The 26,913-nt window shown below is 39.2% G+C and overlaps 1 protein-coding gene across 13 annotated transcripts in view; it reads right to left on the bottom strand.

Annotated features, from left to right (window-relative positions):
• Positions 1 to 502: 502 nt before the first annotated feature.
• The window catches only part of FABP12 (fatty acid binding protein 12), a 37,523-nt gene continuing 11,112 nt past the window's right edge, over positions 503 to 26,913 (bottom strand). For 7 of the 13 annotated variants that reach the window (XM_081496726.1, XM_081496724.1, XM_081496717.1 and 4 more), the window contains one exon: positions 26,632 to 26,768. In XM_081496726.1, the coding sequence (XP_081352852.1) occupies positions 26,694 to 26,768 (75 nt within the window). In that variant the 3' untranslated portion in view covers positions 26,632 to 26,693. Of the gene's footprint in view, positions 709 to 4,289; positions 5,098 to 6,813; positions 6,905 to 15,899; positions 15,996 to 16,096; positions 16,602 to 18,313; positions 18,537 to 26,631; positions 26,769 to 26,913 lie in introns of those variants that run through there. The other 6 variants (XM_081496718.1, XM_081496719.1, XM_081496720.1 and 3 more) reach the window with 5 other exon arrangements.

Raw genomic sequence — 26,913 nt, 5'->3', positions numbered from 1 at the left:
ATCATAATGGAAGGGTACTACTTGGGCCTCCACCGAAGGCTAATTAACAACAACCGGGCCCAGCCGCTGCGGTAAGGCAGCAAGTTCATTACGGTGGTCTGCAAAACAGGCACTGGGAATACGAAGGAAGCCCAATTCCCAGAATCTAGGCACTGAGGCTCAGCAGACTGGGCTGGCAGATTGGAGGGTGTGACAGCGCTGTCTCCAAATGAGGACAAGATATAGCTCCTGCTTCTTGGGGACAGCTAGGGTGAGACTCCAGGAAAAGATGAAGTGGCATCAAGCACTGGGAGGGGTATAATGAGTTACCGGAGCTTAAACGGGTTATAATAACCATGCACAGTTCCCACCCTTCCTCCCCTGACTGGGCTTTTAAGGTCATTTTTTTGGTGTATATTTCTTCACATGTGTATTTTATTTTAATGCCTATCTACTGCCCAGCTACTATTATTACTTTTACTTTTATCGATATTAACGATAATAACATTAAAACATCATTAAGTCTATTGGGAAGACTGTACTTTAAAATAAATAAATGCAATATAGGTTATAGGTCCTCCAGTACAAGTGTGTACAAGATTCTGAGGAAATACTAGTTCTATTTGGAACAGTCATAGAAGCTTCGACAGGTTGACTCATGTTTTAACTTAAGGTTGAAAGTTGAAGAGTCCACAAAAAGGATGTTGCAGGCAAAGACATTTCTTCACCCTACAAGAAGTGAGATGGCAGGTGAGGGTGGAAATGTACCAAGAGGCTACGTGACAAATAGCATTAGATTCTCTGCAGAAGACTGTGGATTTGGTATAGGAAAACTACTGAGAAGACTTTTAAGCTACAGAGATTTGAAGACTTTTAAGCCACTGAGAAACACCATTTACCTCTTATAAAATTCATTCTAGCATCACGAAGGAACTGGGGCTGGAATCCAATTGGGAAAAGGGAGACGGACAAGCCAGGGGGACCTTGAAGGCAAGGAAGCTAGAGAAGAGCTGTTAAACTCTATCAGCAGGAAGGAATGAGCATCTATTTAGCCCATGTTTTCTAACTGGAATTCTCCCATCTTCATCCTGAGCAAAATAAACCCTGAATTCTGCCCTGTCCCTGACAGGCACCCTCTCCACCCTCGCTCTCTCTCTCTAGCACTGAGGTTGTCCAGGTACAGGTTGATACAGCATTTAGGTTTTTGGAACTGACCTCGGACAGACAACAGCTAAGCCTCTCAAATTTTTGCCCTCCTGCTTCCTTTTTGCTAAACCTTGAGTGAAGTTGTTGCTGTTTAGTCGCTAAGTCGTGTCCAGTTCTTTTGTGACCCCATGGACTGTAGCCCACCAGGCTCCTCTGTCCATGGGATTTTCCAGACAAGAATACTGGAGTGGGTTGCTATTCCTTCTCCAGGGGATCTTCCTAACTCAGGGATCGAACCTGCCTCTCCTGCATTGGCAAGCAGTTTCTTTACTACTGAGCCACTGGGGAAGTCCATCTTGAGTGGAGTAGCATTTCTTAAAGCCTGGCCATGTGCTTCAGGAGCACTTTGGGGACTTATTGAAATACCTATTTCTAGACCTCTTGGAGCAATCAGAATTCCTTGGAGTTTGACATCAAATCTATATTTTTTAGTCTTCCCAGAGGAGAATGACTTTGAGAAGTCCTGCAAGAGACCACTAGCTAAGTGATCCTTTGAGCTGTGGTATTAGAAAAGACTCTTGAGAGTCCCTTGGACTGCAAGGAGATCAAACCAGTCATTCCTAAAGGAAGTCAATCCTGAATATTCATTGGAAGGACTGATGGTGAAGCTCCAATACTCTGGCCACCTGATGCGAAGAGTTGATTCATTAGAAAAGACCCTGAGGCTGGGAAAGACTGAAGGCAGGAGAAGGGGATGACAGAGAATGAGACAGTTGGATGGCATCACTGACTCAATGGACATGAGTTTGAGCAAATTCTAGGAGAGAGTGGAGGACAGGGAAGCCTGGCATGCTATAGTTCATGGGGTCACAAAGAGTCAGACATGATTGAGCAACTAAACAACAACAACAACAACAACAAAAACCAGCTTGGGGAACTTTTTAAAAGTAGCCTTTGTGACCTCATCCCTCCAGAGATCTGAAGGCTTAGAGTTGAGTGTGGGGTCCTCATACCATAGCAAGCAACATCCCTGCTGGGGGTGGATGCTCATCAAGTTTGAGAACCATTGCCTAATAGTGCCTTCCTGGTGAATTACCCTTCTGCTGTTTGAATAAATGAAATAATTAGTCACAAACCTTTCCTTGTGTAATTACAAAGGGATGACTGAGTTGCCATTTTATTGAATTACCACAAAAAGATTTTTAAAAGACCAAGAGGCTAAGATGAAAGACGAAGGTCCTTCTTAAACTTACTGCTTAAGAGATGCTCTTGAGAAGGGATAGCTCCCGATGACCACAGCATTTCTTAATTTATGCCTGACAAGGTGCACAGCAGGCAGAAAACCACCTGATGTGGGACAGACTGCCTTTGATCTAATCATTTGTATCAGAGTCCTTCTCCAGCTCCTCCCTCATTTGTTTCAGAAATACAAGGGAACTCCCTTTAGCTAAGTAATGCTTGTGCTTCCAGTTCAGAAAACAAGGGTCATCACTTTTCTACTTGTTCATCTGCCAGGCTGTGTGAGGTTTAGGCCCTAAACATGATCTAATCCAATAATGAACCTGTTTGGGGTGGGAGAAGGTGGGTAGGATAGGAACTTTTCTATGGGTGGATTAAATAACTAATAATTGTAAATAAAATGACATCAATGAAAAAAGTGCCTACCTGGGTCTTATTCACTTATCGGCATCCACACCTAGGACTACAGTAAAGAGTTTATGTGACTTAAAATGAGATTAAAGAGTTAAAGGAGAAAGTCCTACAGAATCAAAACATTATGCCAGGAGTTATCACTGAGACTGGATCTGATCTGGTTCCAATACTTACTTTTTCCTGGTTTAATGAAACCCTCATGGGATTGACTATTAAAGCTATTTGCTCCATAAGACACTCGGTGAATACATGGAGGCAATTTTTTTTACCAGTTTAAAAATGATGAAAAGATGCTTTTGGAAAATTTTTCAAGGGAGTGATGGTAACAACTCAAAATGTCTGTTTTGATTTACTCAGGTTGAATTAAAGTCTGTTGAGGCAGATTTCCATCCAGCAAGAGATCTTTTCAGAACTTGAAAGCACAAAAAAGGGTGAGCTTTTGCCTCAGGTAAAATGTGAACCTTCTTGTAATTTTTACTGTGTAAATGTTCATGAAAAGAGAATAACCCAGAGAATGACATTAACTCTGCTTTCTACCACCAGGAAGACCAAGAAGATAATTTTTTTTTTTTGAAGCATAGCCCTGCCAGTAATAGGGCAGGGTAGCTCATCCATTTGACCTGGAAATTTCAGAAAAGTCTTGGAAAGAAAAAAGTCCCCCTGCAATCTAGAAGCACTTAATTCATAATTAGTAGAGAAGGACAAAAAAGATTTCCCTGAAAAAGTGTCACTGGAGCTGAATACTGTGGGATAGTACAAGTTTGCTAGATAGACAAGGAGAAGTGAAACGTGGCAATTTAAAAAAAAAAGTACATATTTTGGTACCCAAAAGTGTGTGGGAGGGTAAGGATGAGAGCATACAATGTCTGTGTTTGGGGCTGGGCCATCTGAGGGGGTGGACCTGGAGGTCAGGCCCAGGTGTTTGTTGGCAACATGAGCATCGTTGAGTCTTCCAGTAGGGGAGTTGGTTGGGAAATCAGATTCAAGTTTTAATGAGGTAATTCTAGCTTCAGAGTGGCTTAGTTTAAAGGGTGACTGGCAATTGTGACTAGAGACCAATTTGAAGCCTAGTGCAGTTGTCCAAAAGAAAAATAAAGTGGGGGTGCACTAGGATGGGACTAAAGGGGAGCACCAGGTTTCCAGGGATTTGACTAGGGTTGCACAGAGAGGTTTTTTGATCTGTAGTCCTATAGCTTTTCATATTCCACACCTTTTACTGTTGTATCATCATTTGCTCTCATTTGCTTCTTTCAAAAACTCTGTCTTATCTCCTGCTCCCACACGGCTGACCACAGTCTCCCTTCTGTGGAATACTATTGCACATGGTTTGTATGCTTGTTTGAGATAGGATTTTTTTTTTTTCTGCTTTGAACCCAACTTTGAATATTACTGCCTATCGCTCCACTTAGGAGCCAAACAAGTATATTAAATGGAGGCAAAATGCATTCTTCCCATCCACCACCATCGCCATAACTTCAGTCTTAATGAGATAAACTATGAAATGCAGAAACTTCAAAATGACTCTTTAATTTTCCAGAAGAGCCTAATCCCAAATGAAATATACAGCAATTCTATTTTTCCTTCCTTAGTCCCCAATATCACCTTTTAAAAATTTTCCCAAAAGGTAGTATTTCTCAACCCCAAGAAATAGATACACAAGTCCCCAGGTCTTCTCAGACTACAGAGGAAGAGAAAAAAGAGATAGCAAAAGGAATAAAATATTTACAATTCCTTTCAACCCTCCTGTTAATTGTTTCATGCCTTAGACTTGGTGGAGATGACAGTCAGGTCACTGCTTTTTGGTGGCCCCACTGTCTAATCAGTGTCAGGGACCAAATGATGATAGGAATGGATGGGATTTTCACCTTCTTGAGAGCAAGGCTGAGACTCCTACTATACTATAACTGCTACAGGGGTTTACTTATTGTGGATATTTAATTGTGATTAAATAAATTATGTTGAATTGAATCCTCATTATAATTTTTAAAAATCTGTGTTGGTCTTCATAGTTTTAGAGAATTGTGTAACATAATCAGTCAAAATCTTACTGGTCTTATTATATAAATGATCATTTGAAATGTGGGTTAAAATGACCAAGCTTAACCAAGCACCAATAGGCAGTTAAGTGGCAAACCAGAACTCAAGCTCAGGGGTTTTGACTTAGTATTCTGGTCTCTCCATCAGTCCTAGATCTTCTGTGGGATTCTTATTATGAGTCTTGCATTGAGGAACCTGGATCCAGATATAAGCAGGCAGTTTCAAATTTGGGGGCAGTGGTGTCAGGCCTTCACTTTCTTCCTGTGAAGTAATTTTTGAAAACTAGGAAAATGGGAAAGAATAGTAGTGATGGAACAAGCCAAATATTTGTCCATCTACCCAGAGTTGATGAAAGTTTATCCGGATTAGTTTTCAGAAAAGAGTATAGCACAGGATATTCCCTGATTGCCTCTTATATCAAAGCACAATCTCCCAAATCCTGCATTTGGGGACCATCTGAGGATCTTGTGAAAGATGGAGAACCTAGGTTCCACCCCCACCTACTAAGTCAGACTCACTAAGATTTGAATCCAGAAAACTACGTGTTTAAAAATCTTTTTAAAGTTTGAAAAAATCACTGGACTAAAGATTTAGTTACCTCATTTAACCTCTAGAGCTATTTTAGCATCAGCTGTTTAATGAGCAAAATGGTATAAGATCTTACCTCCCTAAAGCTAGGAGGCTAGATCTGAGTATGTCTTCCTGTCTCTCATGTTTGTAAAACTTGTCATTCAATTATTTCTTTTTCATTTTTCTCATCAGTCATTACTGATGATTCATTCATGCTTCCACGAGGTTACATCACTGCCTTTGCCCAGATTACCTTGTCCAGATCCTTCTCTCATTTACAACCCACCCCTCTGTGGAAGTGTTCCCAAATGCTCCCACCCTGAGTTTATTCCCCTCTCTTCTCTGAACTCTTAAAGGACTTGTAGTCCCAATGCTGATTAGGCCAGAGGATGCCATTGCCTTGTGGTGACAACCCTTTCTAAGTCTTTACCTTGAGGATAAAGACTGTTCTTGTTGATGATAATGATGCTAACCAACACTATACACACTGTCATTTCTCTTTGTGATAGATTAAATATATACAAGTTTTACAATCACTTTATGATGCATGTTCAAGCATCATGAAATAGACTCTCTAAAAAGTCTATGATGCACAGACTTCAAGCTCAGTCTTTAGTAGATTTGGACTCATAGGAATTTGACTTTCAGTAGCTAAACACAGTTAATTCTCCAGTGTCTAGCTCTCTAGACTCTTCAATTCAGAATGAATATAAAGTATTTTCCAAAAACAAGGAGGTTGTAATTAAACTATAAAAAGATGCTAAGTTGAAATTACCAATCTATGGCTTATAAGAGAAATAAATATGCTTGAAAGATAACGTGGAGCATGCAAAGAGGATTATAATCAGCAAGTCATCTCTTCCCAAGATCCCCCCCACAAATCGACGGGGAACACAGTAAACTATATTTTTGACATTGAAATAGGAAGTATTCAACTTCTCCTGAAAACAACACCTCTATCTAAACCAGGTCTATCTGCTAAATTTTCCAAAGTCACTAGTTAAAAGTTCTCTTAATGCAGGATTTCAATAAACAATTAGCCCCTAGTCTTAGAGTTGGTATAAAACAATGCTCACATACTACCTTATTATCAGCTTTAAGGTTTCTATTTAAATTAAGAATACTTTTATTTTAAATGTGAACTTTTGAATTTCATGATATTTGGGTTTGAAATCAGAAAGAGAAAACTAATCTCCTGAATAAGCAATTGTGTAGAGAAACCCATTGGATATTAGTGATGTCAAGGAGGAATCAATATTTGAGCACCAGAAGTTTCAGAAAGAGCCCTGGTAGCTCTCTGGAAGTTCTCTACACTTTACTTTATATTCTATAAATTTATAGAATAAATTTATATTCTATAAATTCTATTATATTTACTATATATTCTCTTTACACTCTATATTCCTCATTCAAGAGCAGCAAAAACAGTTCTTAAAGGTATGTTTATAATGACACAAGCCTACCTTGGGAAACAAGGAAAAAATCTCAGATGAGGAACTTAACCATACACCTAAAGGAGCTGGAAAAAGAAGAAAACAAAACCCAAAGTTAGTAGAAGGAAAGAAATCATAAAGATCAGAGCAGAGATAAATGAAATAGACTAAAATATAGACTATCATATCAATGAAATTAAGAGCTAGTTCTTTGAAAAGATGCACCATTCAAATTCACCAAAAAAAGAATCAGAAAAATATAAGTAAGATAGAGCCAAATAAATAAAACCAGAAATGAAAAAGAAGTTACAACTGACACCATGGAAATACAAAGGATCATAAGAGGCTGCTATAAACAACCATATCTCAATAAAATGGATAACCTAGAAGAAATGGACACATTCCTAGAAATGTACAATTTTTCAAGACTGAGCCAACAAGAAATAGAAAATACCTACAGACCAATTACCAGTTATGAAACTAAATCCATAGTTGGAAAACTCCCACAAAAATCAGGGACAGATAGTTTCATAAATGAATTCTACCAAACATTTGAAGAGTTAACACCTATCCTTTTCAAACTATTCCAAAAAATTTCAGCAAAAGGAAAGCTTCTGAACTCATTCTAAGAGGCCAGCATCACCCTGATATCAGTACCAGACAAAGATGCCACAAAAAAAATAAATAAATAAAAGAAAGAGAGAGAAAGAAAATTACAGGCTGATATCACTGATGAATGCAGATACAAAAATTCTCAGCAAAATATCAGCAAACCAAATCCAATGATACATTGCCAGAATTAAGGAGGATTTATTCCAAGGATGCAAGGATCTTTCAACATCCTCAAAATTATCAATGTGATACACCACATTAATAAATTGAAGGAAGAAATATGATCATTTCAATAGATGCAGAAAAGCTTCTGGCAGAATTCAACATCCATTTATGACAAAAACTGACCAGATAGAGAGCATAGAGGGAACATACCTCAACATAATAAAAACCTTATATGACATACCCACAGCCAACATTAAACTCAATGGGGAAAAGTTGTAAGCATTTCCTCTAAGATCAGGAACAAGGTAAGGATGCCGACTTTCATCACTTTGATTCAACAGAGTATTGGAAGTCCTAGCCACAGCAATTAGATGGGAAAAAAAAAAAACCCTAAAACATCCCAGTTGGAAAAGAAGAAATAAAATTGTCACTGTTTGCTAATGACACAACTCTATACATAGACTAACATAAAGACACCATAGAAAAATTACTAGAAATAATCAATGAATTCAGTAAAGTTGCAGGATAAAATTAATACACATAAACTGGTTGTATTTTATACACTAATAATATATCAGAAAGAGAAATTAAGAAAGAAATCTCATTTACAACTGCATCAAAAAGAACAAAATACTTGGAAATAAGTCTTGCTAAGGAGGTAAAAGACCTGTACTCAGAAAACTATAAGACACTGATGACACTAATTGAAGACAACACAAACAGATGGAAAGGTATAATGTGACCATGAACTGGAAGAATTCATATATTAAAATGACCATATTCTGCAAGGCAATCTGCAGGCTTAATGCAATTCCGATCAAAATACCAATGGCATTTTTCAGAGACTAGAACAAAGAATTCTAAAATTTATAGGGAGCTGCAAAAGACTCAAATATCCAAAATGATCTTAAGAAAGAAGAGCAAAGTTGGAGGTATCACATTCCCTGATTTCAGACTATACTATAAAGAAACAGTAATCTAAACAGTGTGACACTGACACAAAAACAGATACATAGATCAATGGAACAGAATAGGAGAGCCCAGAAATGAACTCACACTTATATGGACAATTAATCTACAACAGAGGATGTAAGAATATATAATAGGGAATAGTCTCTTCAATAAATAGTTTTGGGAAAACTGGACAGTTGCGATGCAAAAGAATCAAACTGGAACCCATGGTTGATTCATGTCAATGTATGGCAAAAACCACTACAATATTGTAAAGTAATTAGCCCCCAACTAAAATAAATAAATTTATTAAAAAAAAAAAAAGAATCAAACTGGACTACTTTCTCACATTACAAACAAAAATAAACTCAATATGGATTAAAGACTTAAATGAAAGATTGGAAGCCATAAATCTTCTAGGAGAAAACATAGGCAGTATACTCTTCGACATCAGTATTAGCAACATTTTTTGGATGTCTCCACAGGCAAGGGAATGGCAACCCACTTCAATTATCTTGTCTGGAGAATTCCATGGACAGAGGAGTCCATGGGATCACAGAGTGAGACACGAATGAGTGACTAACACACACAGGCAAGGGAACCAAAAGCAAAAATAAACAAGTGGGATTATACCCAACTAAAAAGCTTTTGCATAGTGAAGGAAACTATCAGCCAAATGAAACGGCAGTCTGCTCAGTGGGACAAGATATTTGTAAACAATCTATCCAATAAGGAGTTTATATAAAAAATATACAAAGAATGCATACAAGTCATCATCAAAAAAACAAGCAAACAAGTAAAACAGTTAAACAATTAAAAGGGGACAGAGGATCTGAATAGACGTTTCTCCAAAGAAGACATACAGATGACCAACAGGCACACAAACATATGCTCAGCATCACTAGTTATCAGGGAAATGCAAATCAAAACCTCAGTGACACCTCACTCCTGTCCAAACGCCTATTAGCAAAAAGATAACTATGACTGTGAGTCTCTTTCTGAATTGTAAATAAGTTCATTTGTATCTTTTTTTTTAAGATTCCACGTGTAAGTGATATCATAAAATAATTGTTTTTGTCTGACAGTTCACTTAGTAAGATAATCTCTAGGTCTAGCCATATTGCTGCAAATGGCATTATTTCGTTCTTTTTTTTTTTTGGCTGAGTAATATTCCATTGTATAAATACACCACATCTTCTTTATCCATTCATCTTTCAATGGATATTCATCTCTTTTTTATTGTAAATAGTGCTTCAGGGAACATTCAGGTACATGTATCTTTTCAAATTACGGTTTTCTCCAGATATAGGCCTAACAGTGGGGTTAATGGGAGAGCTGGATCATATGATGATAGATCTATTTTTAGTTTTTAAGGAATCTCCATATCGTTCTCCATAGTGGCTTGACTCCACACCTGCCTTTCTTGCAGAGTTAGTCCTTCTAACTAGCGTATAGTCTCAGATTTTTGATGAATTTTAAGTAATTGTCTGGACTAGGAAATTGCGTTTATGGTACCAGGCTAAAGCTGTTTTGCAATGTCCTTTGACTCAACTAGTTTGTTTGATATTCTTTTGAAATTAGACCAGAATTGTATTTCTCATGGATCTTAGATACCTGTTAAGGTTTTCAAAGATTGAGATTAATTAATTAATTCAATTTAGTAGTTTAACCAAGAATTGGTGATAATGATTATGATGATGAAAATTGTAGTGATTATTATGCATTCCTATACATATTTGTTCATCCAAAAAAGGAATACAAATACATGAATTTTAATTCAGTTTCTTCCCTATGGTCAATATATTTAATTGACTCTGCTTTTTACTGAACAGTGTTATTCCTATCCCCAAAAGAGTGAAAAGTAATAAAATAAAAATATTAATTTTCCCCAAAATACATTGATTTAACAATAATGAAAATGACCTCAAAATTACATTAAAATGGCAGACAGAATATGATATATTATAGAGAGTGTTGGGAATCCAGCTGCTTTAGCCTGACTTCTGGCTTCCCCAGTGGTTCAGTGGGTAAAGAATCTACCTGCTATGCAGAAGACACAGGAGATGTGGGTTCAATCCCTGGGTCAGGAAAATCCCCTAGAGAAGGAAATAGCAACTCACTCCACTATTCTTGTCTGAAAAATTCCATGGACAGAGAAGCCTGGTGGGCTATGGTCCAAAGGGTTGCAAAGAGTCAGATATCTTTTGATGCCATCTCTAGATTAAAAACATTAAAAAGGGCTAGAGAATTTTCAAGCCCTCTTCCAAAGCTAAAATTCTGTGAAAGCAAGAAAAATTCATAATCCTAATTAATAAAAGTTATTTCACTTAACACCACGCTTATACATATCTATCTATATTGCCAACTCTTTTGAAAATGCAGGTCCTAGGCCCTGATCCATGCCCTCATCCACTACAGAGGTTCTGATTTCTAACAGACACCCCAGAGCAGTAAACATCAATTTAGATAATAGATTTATAAATGTTTATATTTTGGAAGAGTTCTAGCGTATCTGTGCCCTAATTAACAAAGGTCTATGTTGAAGGAATTACTTGCCTTAGAGGTTGAGAAGAAAGTGAGGTATCTAACTGAGGTAACATTGCAAAAGGCTAATGGCATAAATCTAGTTCAATAATAAAGTCACAGTACATAGGCAGAAGAATGCTCTTAAGAAATAGGCTATAAATGCTAATGGAACTGTGGATCAATAGAGTAAAAAATGGGAACACTATTGATGTTATTAAAATCTTTCCTGTCTCAAAATTAACCACTAATACTGATTAAAATTAATTTTGAGACAGAAAGGGTTTTGATTTCATCAATGGTTTGAGTCTGGAATATCCATTTATCTATTCCTTTATCTTGTATTTTCTTCAGTTTTTTTAAACTTATTAATTTTAATTGGAGGCTAATTACTTTACAATGTTGTGGTGGCTTTTGCCATACATTGACATGAATCAGCCACGGGTGCACATATGTCCCGCCATTCTGAACCCCTCAGCCGCCTCCCTCCCCACCCCATCCCTCTGGGGTTGTCCCAAAGCACCAGCTTTAAATGCCCTGATTCATGCATTGAACTGGCACTGGTCACCTATTTTACGTATGGTAATGACATGTTTCAATGTTATTCTCTCATATCATACCACCCTTGCCTTCTCCCACATAGTCCAAAAGTCTGTTCTTTACATCTGTGTCTCTTTTGCTATCTTGCATATAGGGTCATCGTTATCATCGTTCTAAATTCCATATATATGTGTTATTATACTGTATTTGTGTTTCTCTTTCTGACTTACTTCACTCTGTATAATGGGTTTGAGAAGCAATATATTTGGAATTCTATCTCCTTTATTACAGCTAATACTTACCTAGTATTTACTATGTACCCAGAGATGTTCTAAGACCTTTATGTAGAATAAATCATTTACTCCTCTCATGAGTTCCAGGATTTGGGCCTAATCATGAACCCATTTTTACAGATGAAGACACAGAAATTTTTGATAACTTGATAAAGGTGAAGCAGATGGCATGGCAGCCATTGCTATACTCTATCAGACTATCGGTCCTCATGTTGTTGACTTCAAAACATTATGCAGTGCATTTTAAGTGATTTTAGTTTTGATGTTACCCATCTGCTCTCCATCCCAGACACATTCACACCACATGCCAAGCATTGAGAAAGGAGAGTGAGAGGAGGAGAGAAGAAAGATAAATTAGTATATTCTCCATGTTGATGCAGCTTACTAATATTAGGTTACATTTGTTATGTTTAATTGAAACGTTTTATATCTGCATTAATGTGTGACTGGAATATACATTTTGCATGAATACTGTGAAAGAAGTCACAATATTTTTGCTAAGCCAATGTATATTCATACAAAGAGGTGGAGTGGGCCTAGTGCCTTTTTGTGCTTCCATGAGCTCATTTGTGGTATTTTCACACATGAATAAGGTGAAACCTTTACAGCTTTGTAGAGAGCAAAGAGGAGAGAGATTCCTCTGCAAGTGGGAGTTAGATCGGTAGCCTGCAGCCCCTGGACAAATCAGTCCCCTTCTGGTGCTTCTGCATTTCATCTCCATAAGACTGGCTAAGAGGTGAACTCATCCTGTGATAGGAGAGAGTGGCCTTGAAGGAGCCATTTTCTCAGTGACACTTGGTTTTAAAAGGGGGCTCTTGAGGACAGAAAAACTTTAAAGAGCCAAAGAAAATAAATGGTGTCATTTGAGGACTCCCTATGAAAAGAGATATCAAAGAGGTAGAAGGAGAATGAGAAAATGGTTTCGTGACATCTCTCAAGTTATTCCTCCTAGGCTATACTAGTCTCTCCTATATTCAATGCTAATAATACATAGATCTAGTCAAATCTAGTCAATCTTTTTAACAACTAACCACACTCCTTCCATATCTAAACAGGCGTATTTTTCTTCATTCATACATTTTCTCTTTGATGTCTAACAATTAATGTCAGTCTATATAAGATTTTATGGAATTCACAAAAACTAAACATGTATCTAAAAGTAGGAAATTGATGTTGAAAAGTGATCAATCATCATTATACATATATGGGAATAGCGAAATAAAAAAGACAGACAATACCAAGTGTTGACAAGGATGTGAAGACACTGAAACTCTCATTCTACTGATAAGAATGTTAAATAGTACATCCACTTTGGAAAAGAGTTTGACAGCTTCTTTAAAAGGTAAGCACTCATTTACCATGGTTCTTTTCATTTGCACTCCATGCAAAAGTCTATGTCATGAATGTTTATAGCAGCTTTTTTTTTATAATAGTCAAAAGCTCAGAAGAACCCCAGAGTACATTAAAAATGAATGACTAAACCAGTTGTTGTATGTCCGTGACTCCATGGACTGTGTGTAGCCCACCAGACTCCTCTGCCCATGGAATTTTCCAGGCAAGAATACTGGAATGGGTTGCCATTCCCTACTCCAGGGGATCTTCCTGACCCAGGGATTGAACCTGGGTCTCCTGCATTGCAGGCAGACTCTTTACCATCTGAGCCACCAGGGAAGCCCAATGAAATACTATGCAATAATAAAAAGAAATAAATGATTGATACACATTTTTGTGATGAAAGAAGCCATAACAACGAAGAGTAAATAGTGCATGATTCCATTTACTTAAAACTCTAGAAAATAAAAACTAAATTAAAGTGACAGAAAGCAGGTTAGTAGTTGCCTTCTGATGGTGAGGTGAGAAGAGAGGGAGAGAATGGGGAGGGATTATTAAGGAAAGCAAGGAAACGTGAGAGAACTGGATATGCTCATTCTCTTGACTGGTGATGGTGTCACAGGTGTATGCACCTTTCAAAACATAGCAAATTGCATAATTGAATATGTGCAGCTACTCTAAGTCAATTACATCTCAATAAAACTATTACTTTTAAAAAGAATAGTTAGCTTAAAGTTGAACCAGAAAAACATATGGACAACAAATAGCTAGAAAAAACAAGGGACTAAAAAATAGAAAACTTAGCATTGAATGTATCAAAGTCTTTCAGATAAATCCTTCTATGATAAATAATAGACATAGTAGGAAGAAATGAAGCAGCATATGTAATATCTCTCAAGAATCGTTCAAAGGAAGATATGCTTGTACAGTTGCTGCTGCTGCTAAGTCGCTTCAGTCGTGTCCGACTCTGTGCGACCCCATAGACGGCAGCCCACCAGGCTCTCCCGTCCCTGGAATTCTCCAGGCAAGAACACTGGAGTGGGTTGCCATTTCCTTCTCCAATGCATGAAAGTGAAAAGTGAAAGTGAAGTCGCTCAGTCAGGTCCGACTCTTCGCAACCCCATGGACTGCAGCCTACCAGGCTCTTCTGTCCATGGGATTTTCCAGGCAAGAGTACTGGAGTTAGGTAGAGATAAATGGTGGGATAAAAAGACAAGAAAGCCAACACCTCTGATAATCTTGTAAAGCCTCTTCCAGTAAAGAAAATAAATCTAAAAGATTGAGAGTTTGAAAAGATGAAAAGTTTTAAAAAAAATACGTAAAGAAAATCGATCAGCTATCAAGGCGATGTTAGAAAAAAATAATAATATTGCTTAAGTCAGCTGTCCCCAATCTTTGTGGCACCAGGGACTAGTTTCGTGGAAGACAATTTATCCATGGACTGGGGTTGGGGGTGCATTAATGGTTTTGGAACGATTCAAGAACATTACATTTATTGTGCACTTTATTTCTGTTATTATTATATCAGCTCCACCTTAAATCAGCAGGTCTTAGATCTCAGAAGTTGGGGACCCCTGTCTTAAGTTACCTTTTATGCTGTACATAGCACCACCTTGAGGAAAACCACAGGAAATGCTATTTCACGTTGAAGTGAAAGTGTTAGTCACTCAGTCTTGTCTGACTCTTTGAGGCCCCATGGACTGTAGCCCTTCAGGTTCCTCTGTCCATGGACTTCTCCAGGCAAGAATACTGGAGTGGGTTTCCATCCCCTTCTCCAGAGGATCTTCCCAACCCAGGGATCGAACCTGGGTCTCCCAGCCCACATTGCAGGCAAATTCTTTAACATCTGAGCCACCAGGGAAGCCCCGTTTCATGTGTAAAAGAGCCCAATTCATTTACTGATTCATTCAACCTTCATTTACCATGTACCAGCACTTCTAAGTATATTCAGCATCATTCTAGGTGCTTGGAATACAACAATAAATCAAAAATAACAATAACCAAAAAAAATTCCCTTCCTCTTAGAGTTTATTCATCAAGGAAAACAACTTTGCTTTAAATAATTCATGGTCATGTGTAAATTGATTTTACAAACTTAAAAAAATATGCACTTTAAGATTTCAGAGGAAGCCTTTGTATGGAAAATAAACATAAAAGACCACTGTATATTTTCAAGTAGTTTTTTCAAATAAGGGATTTGCATAAATCAGAGGGTTTTTTGGTACCACTCCACAGTCAATTCTAGGATTGATTAAAATAAAAAGTATTCATTTGTAGCTGAAGCTAATTCTGATTTTTAAACCCTAGTGCTGATTGCCCTCATTCACTTTTGGAAGAAGGCGTAATGATTTACTGATCACCAATGGACTGTCCAAAGCAAACCAACTACAAACATCATCGACAAGGGCGAAAACCTGCTGGCGTTGTGAAAAGACTTAGCGATTCAAAGAGAGGGACTGAAGGCCCATTCTGAACATTCAGCACAAATAACATCCAGCAAAAGAAATATATTCAGGAAGTAGGGATGAACTTTAAAAAAAACCTTTTACTTACATTTTTAGTGAGAGTTGAGATGCTGTTATGTTGATTTAAAAATATCAACCGGAAAATAGTAAAGAATTATTAAAAAGAGAAAGAAAACAAAAATAAAAGATATGTCCTATACCTCTTTCAGGACTGAGGCACACATCCATCCTATCTTCAGAGATGTAGGCTTCTTTAGACTCACAGCTGTGATTCCATCCTGGAATGATTCTTCAAGCTGGCTTGAAGGTCAACATCAAAAAAAAAAACAAAAAACAAAATGAAGATCATGGCATCTGGTCACATAACTTCATGGCAAATAGAAGGGGAAAAAGTGGAAGCAGTGACAGATTTTATTTTCTTGGGCTCCAAAATAACTGCAGATGGTGACTGCAGCCATGGAATTAAAAGATGCTTTCTCCTTAGAAGGAAAGTTATGAAAAACCTAGACAGTGCATTAAAAAGTAGAGACATCACTTTGTCAACAAAGGTCCGTATAGTCAAAGCTATGGTTTTTCCAGTAGTCATGTATGGATGTGAGAGCTGGACCATAAGAAGGCTGAATGCCAAAGAATTGATGCTTTTGAACGGTGGTGTTGGAGAAGACTCTTGAGAGTCCCTTAGACTTCAGGGAGATCCAACCAGTCAGGCCTAAAGGAAACATTGTACTTCTCGTTGCCTGAAGCTTTATTTTCCATTTATCTCATTATGCTCAGGTTTTCGTTAAATCCTCAGGCATTTCAGCTTATAGGTATATCCCCATTTTATTGTGCTTGAGTTTGTTGCTTTTTGCAGATACTGTATTTTTTTCCTTTCTTTTACAAATTAAAGCTCTATGGCAACCCTGCAGTAAGAAAATTTATCAGATCAGAGCCTTTTTTTCAATAGCATTAATTTTTAAATTAAGGTATATAGGTTGTTTTCTCAGATATAGTGCTATTGTACACTTTGTAAACTACCATATAGTGTAAATTTAACTTTTATATACTTTTGGAAACAAAAAAAAATATATGACTCACTTTATTGAGATATTTTCTTTATTGTGGTGGTCTGGAAGCACACCCACAACATCTCCAAGGTATGCCTGTACTGATATATTTTAAAGAAGTTTTAAAGTCTCTGTCTGCTAGTTGCATCATCTCTGGGTCTGTTATATTGATAGATTTTCCCCCTCATTATATATCTTATTTTCTATCCCTTTTTTTTTTGGTTGTGTTTTAATTATTTTGTTTGGATGCCTGGACATAGTGAATGTAACATTGGTGAGTATCTGAATGCTGTCTTCCTTGAAAGAGTATTGGTCTTTATTCTCACAGGAGCTTAAGTTACTGGCAGATTAGTTTAATCCTTCCAAGGCTTTTTTTTTTTTATAATGTTTCTTAAGGTGGTGCTGGAGAAGACTCTTAAGAGTCCCTTGGACAGCAAGGAGATCAAACTAGTCAATCCTAAATGAAATCAACCCTGAGTATTCAAGGGAAGGACTGATGCTGAAACTGAAGCTCCAGTACTTTGGGCACCTGATGCAAAGAGCTGACTCACTGGAAAAGACCCTGATGCTGGGAAAGATTGAGGGCAAGAGGATAAGAGAATGACAGAGGATGAGATGGTTGGATGGCATCACTGACTCAATGGTCATGAGTTTGAATAAACTCCAGGAGACAGTGAAGGACAAGGAAGCCAGGCATGCTGCCATTCATGGGGTCATAACAAGTCCATGACTGAGTGACTGAACGACAATAACAAAGGTGGTCTAACCTCATTCGTACTCTAGGAATAGTTTAGTGCTAGTACCAAAAAATGACTGTTCTGGGGTCTTTCTGAATGCTGTAATTGAATGTCAAAGGACTCCACTCTGACTGGCCAGAGCTTAAACAACTCCCTGCCCTTTATGAGCACTGTGAGTTGTTCAGTTTACGGCCCTTTGGTCATTCTTTCTATGGTCTCTGAAGTTTTATTCTAGTATAAGCAGCTGAGGATTTTGCCAAGATGGAGGAAGACCTTTAATAGATTTCTAGAGCTCTTTTTTCTGTAAATCTGTCCTCACCAGAGCCCTGCCCCGCATCTTCCAGCTGACTCAAACTCTCTACCTTTTGATCTCTGTCTTCTCAACTCAGCGAGCCTACTGTCTTCTTGCGATTAGCCTCTGTGCACTCCCACTGGAGCAGTGTCCCCAGGCAGAAAGCTGGGACAATGGTGAGGGTTCCCCTCAAGTGTTTCCCTTCTCTGAAACATCATGGCCCTATATTTCCTGTAAATTCAATATCTAAAAATACCTGCTTCATATACTTTGTCCAGCATTCTAGCCATTTATGGTGCAAAGGTAAGTCCAAATCCTCCTCAGTATATCATGGCTAGATCAAATTTTCTTTTCATCTCATCTGCACTTGCAATACAGTGTGAGTGAGGGCATGGCAACCTACTCCGGTCTTCTTGCCTGGAGAATCTCATGGACAGAGGAGCCTGGCGGGCTACAGTCCATGGGGTCACCAAGAATCAGACACAACTGAAGCCACTTAGCACACACCCATGCATATACTAATGAGTATAGATGCTCACCTCAGTAAAGCATATTGTCAGCTTTAGGAGATTAGAATTCTTTAGGAACATGTATCTGAGGTCCTAATGCAAGAGAAGAGATAGCTTTTCCTCTTTGCCCATCCTTAATGGAGTAGCGGGAATAGAGGTGGGTGCTGACAATAGAGACTTGAGATGTTCATACCCATCAGTACAACACACTGCCACTCTGAATGCCTACATCTGTGCAGGAGATGGTAACTCTCTAGGGAAAAAAACAAACAAACAAACGAAAAATGAGGTGAAGTACTACAAGAGAACAAAAGAGCTGGAATCTAGATTGAAAACTATGCTGACCTGAACTGTTCTATTGCAAACTGCGGGCTTTCCAGGACTTTATGATTTTGAAAGACATTTTAGACTCTCCTCAAGGGAGTAGACAAAATAAAAATTGCCAAACACAAGATGTTACATCTTGCATTCCTATGTTTCACATGTGATAAATTTGTGCTTGGTATTCACGGGTCACTATTACCAAAAAAATAAACAGAAAGTCCCAATACTTTATTATGTATGTGCTTAGTCACTCAGTTGTGTCTGACTCTTTGCGACCCCATGGACTGTAGCCTGCCAGGCTCCTCTGTCCATGGGGATTCTCCAGGCAAGAAAACTGGAGTGGGTTGCCATGCTCTCTTCCAGGGGATCTTTCCAAACCAGGGATCGAACCGAGGTCTCCCATGTTGCAGGCAAATTCTTTATCATCTGAGCCACCAGGGAAGGCCATACTTTACTATAGGCACTGAAATCATAGTAATAGAATTCTGGAGATTAAATTATTCTTCCATTCCTTCTCTATCCTTTGCTAGCCTTCAATATCTTTTAAAGTAAAACGTAACACACAATTAGAAATAATCCTGGCTTTAAGCATAATCTCAGAAATAAAGCTGAAAGCTGTACTTTTCTTTCAAAGCCTTTTATCTGACTGCAATGTTACTTAGTGATTGAGGGCAAAGCCTTTAAAATGTGATAGCCTGGGACTCCTGGATGTGTCATTAGTATCTCCATAATCTTGGGTATTATTTAACGTCAGTGACCTAGTACATGTCTTAATACATAGTAGGCAGTCTATACCAGTCAGAACAAGTAGAAACCACACAGCAAAGAGATTTTAATATAAGAAATCATTGAAGCTGGTATTAGAGAACTAAAAATGTCACAGAGATAATAGAGGGCGAATAAGCACCAGAATTCAGCTACTAACACTACAGGTTGCAGGAGCAAAGGAAGAGGAATGGGGTTTTGGACTTGAATAGCTTGGAGGAAGCCTCCCATATGCTGGGACTCAGACTTCAGAGTAGAAGGCACACTGCTAGGCTGGTACTGGTATCCCCTGAGTATATGAAGAGACCGGGTTAGTGAATGAGCTTATCTCATTTGTTTCCCTTCTCTCAGGGATTCCTGTTCTAATTTTTCTGAAGTCCTATGTCTTACAAACCAGCGTTTCATAGAATGGGTGTGTTTTTCTGTTGTTTCAGGTGGGAAGTAAATTTGACCCCTACTACTGGATCATGGCCAGGAAGCAAGTCTCTAGTGTTTTCTGAGTAAATAAATTAGCCACTTTGGGCAATCAGTTTAGCTCGTTTTCATGTCCTGTTTAGTTTTCCAGTGAATTTATGAAATCAGACATTATATGGCATAGCTTAGAGGCAATGTTACTTAATAACATACATCTCTCTAAAATCTAAGACCAAAACATATTAAATCATGCTTAGCACTCCCTTTCTTTCAAATTCAATCCATATGTAAATTCTGTTAACTCTAATTTAGAACTGTATTCCAAATTCTATGTCCTCTTGCTCTCCCCACTGCCATCTCTATTGCAAGTCACATCATCAACATACCTAGATTATTGTTTCAACTTCCTGATTGATCTGCTTAAATGACAGGCTCATTCCCTAACTCCCTCATGTGCCACGTTGCTTCAGTCATGTCTGACTCTTTGCGACTCTATGGACCGTAGCCCACCAGGCTCCTCTGTCTATGGGATTATCCTGGCAAGAACACTGGAGTGGGTTTCTACGTGCTCTTCCAGGGGCTCTTCCCAACCCGGGGACTGAAGCTAGATCTCTTACATCTCCTAAATTGGCAGGTGGAATCTTTACCCTAGGAACTCCCTGGGAGCCACCTGGGAACTCCCTCCTAGCTTTACTCAAATATCATATTTTTGTTCCTTCCAGCATGACTCAGATATACTTCAGACTGCCAGCAGCAGTAGGTTGCAGTAGCTGCATTTGATTTCAGCACAGTTTTCCAACTCTCTCAGAACCAGAGCATCCCAGCAGAGAAACCAGCCCCACTCATATGGAGTCTCCTCCTCAGAAGTCTGGGTCTCAGCCCCACCAGTCTCTCATGAAGGTGGCTCTCAGCAGATGGGAAGTGAGTAAAAGGTGTCCTATAGAGCACCGGTCCCCAACATCTTTGGCACCAGGGACCGGTTTCATGGAAGACAAGTTTTCCACAGATGGGCAGCGGAGGTAGGGTGCAGGGATGGGAAAGGATAGTTCAGGTGCTAATACCAGTGCGAGCAATGGGGAACAATGAGGAGAGGCAGGGGAAACTTTGCTCTCTTGCCCCCTGCTCACCTCCTGTTGTACATCCTTGTTCCTAAAAGGCTGAGACCAGTACGAGTCCTCTGCTGGGTATTGGAGACTCCTGCTCTAGAACCTTGCTAGGACATGGGAAAAGCCGATGGAATCATGCATAGGATTTTGGGACCTCCTGCACATACAGGAGAGTTCTGACTTGATCTGTTTAATACATTAAGGCTCTGCATACAATTTATTTGGCAAAACTGTCAATTAACTGGAAAAAAAAGATGTTGAAAACTGCCTGTGACCAAAATCAGATCAATAAGTTTTGCAGTGTATGCGAAGAAGTGCTCAGATCACAAAATAAGGCAGGTATAATTCTTTGCCATAAGGCTTAAATGAGTCTCTTTCTGTCAGCTAGAGTGATGTATGTATCTGGTGCTAGACTGGATTCAGTATATTCATTTTATTAAATGTCAAAGCTCATCAACAATTCTGCTCAAAGTAGGTTTGGACTAGTGGCTTTAGTATTCCTTTCATTTTGTCTATAGTATTCCAAATGGTCTCTAGCAATTGCCAAGAACAAATCCACTCTAGACACCAGAGAGCAGTCAGATCTGGGACAATCACAGACAAGACCTTGCACTTTCATCCTCAAGGGCACCTCAGTTCTCCACCTCTTGAATGAGAAATTCTATTTTATGAGCTGCAGAGCCCTGTCTCATGCTGACAGCATCATTCTGTGACTTCTCCATACTGAAAGAAAGTGAAAGTGAAGTCGCTCAGTCATGTCTGACTCTTTGTGACCCTAAGGGCTATAGCCTGCCAGGCTCTTCTGTCCATGGGATTCTCCAGGCAAGAATACTGGAGTGGGTTGCCATTTCCTTCTCCAGGAGATCTTCCTGACCCCAGGATCGAACCTGGATCTCCTTCATTGCAGGTAGACTCTTTACCGTCTGAGCCACCAGGGAATCTGTGTCAAGGTAAAAATTTCCCAGATTCATAGCATACAACTGTATTTTTCCACTGATTCTTAAACATACTTCTCATCTACAAATGCTAAGCTAAAACTTACTTAACCTTCTGTTTCTCTTAGTTCCTCCAGTCCCTGAATCTTAGATTTTATCCCTTTTGTTTGGTACACTGAGCAAGGATTTCCTGACAAATCTGTCTCACACAAGGATAGATTAGTCATGGTTGGGCTGCTTTTGCTTCTTAAGTATTCAGCTACAAAAGGTGATCTTTCTGAACAGTTGAGGGCATGAGAGTTTAGGTAGGGCAGGTTTCTCAGGCTTTACAGGTTCAGATTAATGGTTTAACTATGCATTTATTTATCTTATTATTACAGAGAAAGACTCTAAAGAAACTCTAATCTTGATTTCTGGGAGAGGCATTCTGGCATCATGGTTAAAGAATATAGACTTGGAATCACAGAGACCTTGCTATGAACTTTGTCCATGGTATTGATGAGCTGAGGAACTTCAGGCAAAAAAATTAACCTTCCTAGATTTTAGTTTATACTTTTGTTAAAACTTCACAGAAGAAAAAGTGGTAAATACAGTATCTGGCCTTAATAACTACTCAAAAAACAGTCTTATATTAATATTATTATTTTCCATCTCAAATTGTCAACTGAATTACTCAAATGGAACATCATTTTTCCAAATGTGTTTACCAGATAGAAAATGCTCAGCATTGTTAATTCCACTGTTTAATAAAACCCAAATATCCTTCCTTTCTGTAGTCAGTGGTTTTCTGATTTCTATTCTTGTAATATTTTGGCCAAATCTGAATCAAAGAATATAATTTTTAAAAAACAATGAAAATGCTTTAAACATTTTTAATATTTATTTTTTGGCTGTTCCAGATCTTAGTTGAAGCACATGGAATCTTCAACCTTCATTGCAGTAGTCGCAGCGTTGGGCATGTGGGATCTATTAATAGTTCCCCGACCAGGGATTGAACTCCCTGAATTGGAACCAGGGAGCCTTAGCTACTAGACCACCAGGGAAGTCAAAAACTTTCCCAGCTTAGGAAATACAGGTCAGGTCATGTCTTTCTAGAAATACCTCCATGTATCCTGAATAACGATCACTGACTTGAACTGTGTTGGTGCAGTCCACACCGAGGCTGCAGCCCAGAAGGCTGTGTCCCTAGGACAGATAGGAAGGAGGACACAGGGTCCCCCTGTTCTCCTGCCGCCAGGACTGCTGTCCTCATCCTTGCTGCTTCTGCCACCCTTATTGTTAATGTTCTTTCCTCCTGAGCTAGTTATTCACCAAGAAAGTGGTATTAGATCTTCCTTTCCAGGTGGAAACATTTGTTTTAAAATCTGCTACAGATCTTCCTTGACTCACAGTGGGGTTACATGCTGATAAACTCATCGTAAGTCAAAACCATCATGTCAAAAATGCATTGGATACATCTACCCTACCAAACATCATAGCTTAGCCTAGCCTACCTTAAATGTGCTCAGAACACTTATATTAGCCTACAAAGCGGCAAAAGCATCTAACACAAAGCCCATTGTATGCTAAGTCACCTCAGTCGTGTCTGACTCTGTGCGACCCTATAGATGGCAGCCCAGCAGGCTCCGCCATCCCTGGGATTCTTCAGACAAGAACACTGGAGTGGGTTGCCATTTCCTTCTCCAATTCATGAAAGTGAAAAGTGAAAGTGAAGTTGCTCAGTCGTGTCTGACTCTTAGCGACCCCATGGACTGCAGCCTACCAGGCTCCTCCATCCATGGGATTTTCCAGGCAAGAGTACTGGAGTGGGGTGCCATTGCCCATTGTATAATTATACATAATTTTTATATATTTTATCATTTTATAATTGTATGTATATATTTTTAGGAAATATATGGCAAGAATACTGGAATAGGAAATGCAACCTACTCCAGTATTCTTGCCTGGAAGATTCCATGGACAGAGGAGCCTGGCAAGCTATAGTCTATGGGATCGCAAGAGTCAGACACAGCTTAGCAACTAAACCACCACCACCAGACTGGGGAAACAGATCAAAATTCAAAATTCGAAGTACAGTTTCTACTGAATACGTATCTCATTTGCACCAGGGCAAAGGTGAAAAATCATGCTTGGAACTGTTATATGTTGGGTCTTGTCTGTATTTATAGATTCCCTGAGATTAGCATGTTGATGTGGTACTTTCCAACAGATCCCTTCTCTTTCAAGTCAGTCCAGGACAGTGAACACAACTTAGCTCTCCTTCCATCACCAGTTCTCACACGGCACCTGGTACGTATTGAATGTACGGTGAATCCTGAATTACAGCATCACTTTAAAGCAGTGGTAGTCTTGATGGATTTGGTTTTAGATGGATTGCCAATTTTAAATGGATACCTGAGGGATATTCCACATCCATCAGCCAGAGTGGGTGAGAAGAAGGTAAGCTGTTCACGCCCCCTCTTGGAAAACTTTTACTTGCTACAGTTGTATTTGTGACTGTACGTTTTGGAATACTCTGAAGTCTCTAGACTTGATCAGATTGTTGACAAAATCATATTAAAATCAATATTCAAATGCCCAGAAGTCATCAGGGTGTCCTGTGTTCTGCTGGAAACATACCTATCCCTTTACCACAAGGCTTCCTGCACTGGCTCCTACTGCCCACAAGACTACCCCCTACCAGTGCAGACAAGAACCCCTCATACCAAAGACAGAAGCACTGTTAGGGAAGGTCCCTCAGCCACTGACCCCTGTGGTGTCAGAGCGGAGCTGGGTTCATTTCCAATGGGGGAAAAGGGTCTTTCCTGTCTCGATGCAGCAAGCTGTTACCTAGGCTCTGCCACAGAGCTGCCCACATCCACAGCCTACACCAGGCCCCAGATAAATTGCTCCTTCGGCCTATGCCTAGACTCTTTCCTCTGTCGACTCCAAGAAGTCCAGAGGATGTTCTTCTATGCCTTCCATTGTCTTCTGCATTGTTCCAATATGCCCAAAGCAAGCACCCCTCTCACTTCTCTGGAGCGCCAAGACCCCTTGTAGACCAATGCAGACAAATAAGCAATGACATGGCATGAGTTCAAATGGTCAAACTCCGTGTTCTCACTTAGACAATGTTGTAGCAACCCATCACATGTTTTAAGATGAAGAAAGGCTTGTGTGTTCCTTAGTTTGATGTAGTGTTATATTTGATTCATGCTATATACTGTGAACCTGTTTCTACCTATATTCCCTTTGTTATGACTGTGGGGTAAATAATTAGGAAACATGGATTCCAGTTTCCAATTCTTCCTGAAACCACTGGGGTGATATTGATATGTACAGTTTGCCAGTCTGGATCTGTTTGCTGATCTGATCTACAAGATAAAGAGATGAGTCCACATTTGATGCAAATAAAACAGAATGTATTTTCCTTTGTGTTGGTTTTCAGTGATAACTTAGATGGTCAGTTATTGCTCTCCTTCCAAACCTATTTATTTCCCTCTCACATACAGCTGAGCTATAACCTGTGAGTTATTCTCTGTCCTGATTAGTTTATTTAAAATTTGTATTATTTTCCCAATATTGTGCAGTTCATGTTCATATTGAAATTAAAAGATGGACACAATATGTCCACAAGAGAAAAGTTAACATGAATCCGTCTCCCCAAATATATTATAGCAACTCTAACTTAAACAGGATGTATCATTCCACTTTCTCATAGCAGCCAATGCCAAAGTACTCTATCAGTTTAGTTCAGTCCCTCAGGCATGTCCGACTCTTTGCAACTCCATGGACTGCAGCACGCCAGACTTCCCTGTCCATCACCAACTCCCAGAGCTTGCTCAAACTCATGTCCATCAAGTTGGTGATGCCATCCAACCATCTCATCCTCTGTTGTCCCCTTTTCCTCCTGCCTTCAATCTTTCCCAGCATCAGGGTCTTTTCCAGGGAGTCAGTTCTTCAAATCAGGTGGCCAAAGTGTTGGAGTTTCAGCTTCAGCATCAGTCCTTCCAATGAATATTCAGGATTGATTTCCTTTAGGATGGACTGGTTTGATTTCCTTGCAGTCCAAGGTATTCTCAAGAGTCCTCTCCAACACCACAGTTCAAAAGCATCAATTCTTTGGCACTCAGCTTTCTTTAAACAAAACTTTTTTTTCTTTCAAACAAAACCTTGTGCTCACCAGGACCCAGGAGAAAGGAGCAGTCACCCAACAAGAGACTGACCCAGACTTGCCTGTGAGTATCCAAGAGTCCCCACTGGAGATGTGGGTTGGCAGTGGCTTGCTGCAGGGTCGGGGGCACTGAATGCAGCAGTGTGTGCATGGGACCTTTTGAAGGAGGTCACCATTTTCCTCATTACCTCCACCATAGTTTGGTCTCAGGTCAAACAACAGGGAGGGAACACAGCCCCACCCATCAACAGAAAATTGGATTAAAGATTTCCTGAGCATGGCCCAGCCCATCAGAACAAGACCCAGTTTCCCTCACAGTCAGTCTCTCCCATCAGGAAGCTTCCATAAGCCTCTTATCCTTATCCATCAGAGAGCAGGACAGAATGAAAACCACAATTACAGAAAACTAATCAAACTGATCACATGGACCTCAGCCCTGTCTAACTCAATGAAACTATGAACTATGCCATGTAGGGCCACCCAAGATGGACAGGTCATGACAAAACATGGTCCACTGGAGAAGGGAATGGCAAACCCCTTGAGTATTCTTGCCTTGAGAACCCCATGAACAGTATGAAAAGTACTCTATGGTACAGGCGTATTCAGCATGGCATCCAAAGCTGTTGGTATTTTTGCAAAGGTTCTCTCATGTTAGCTCTCATAATATTTTTATTTAAACAGCCTTGGCAGTTTGGATCACAGTTTGAGAGTGCCTAAGAGCTTGAGACTGGGTTTGTTTGTACTCTCTCATATGTTCGTCTGCAGGTAACATTGTTCACCACACTTTCCTTGAAGACAAAGGATAAGATATTTCAGTATTGCTGGTGAAACTGACACATAGAAAAAGGCAAACTAATTGCTAAGCATACATACATTCCTTAAAAATCTGGAAAATCTATAGACAAGTATAAATCAAAACTAATTACTGAGTGA

The sequence above is a fragment of the Giraffa tippelskirchi genome, chromosome 6, assembly GCF_054371585.1.
Source record: "Giraffa tippelskirchi isolate mGirTip1 chromosome 6, T2T-mGirTip1v1.2.pri, whole genome shotgun sequence".
NCBI lineage: Eukaryota > Metazoa > Chordata > Mammalia > Artiodactyla > Giraffidae > Giraffa > Giraffa tippelskirchi.
Note: the sequence above shows the minus strand (reverse complement) of the source record. Positions and strands in the feature narration are given on the sequence as shown.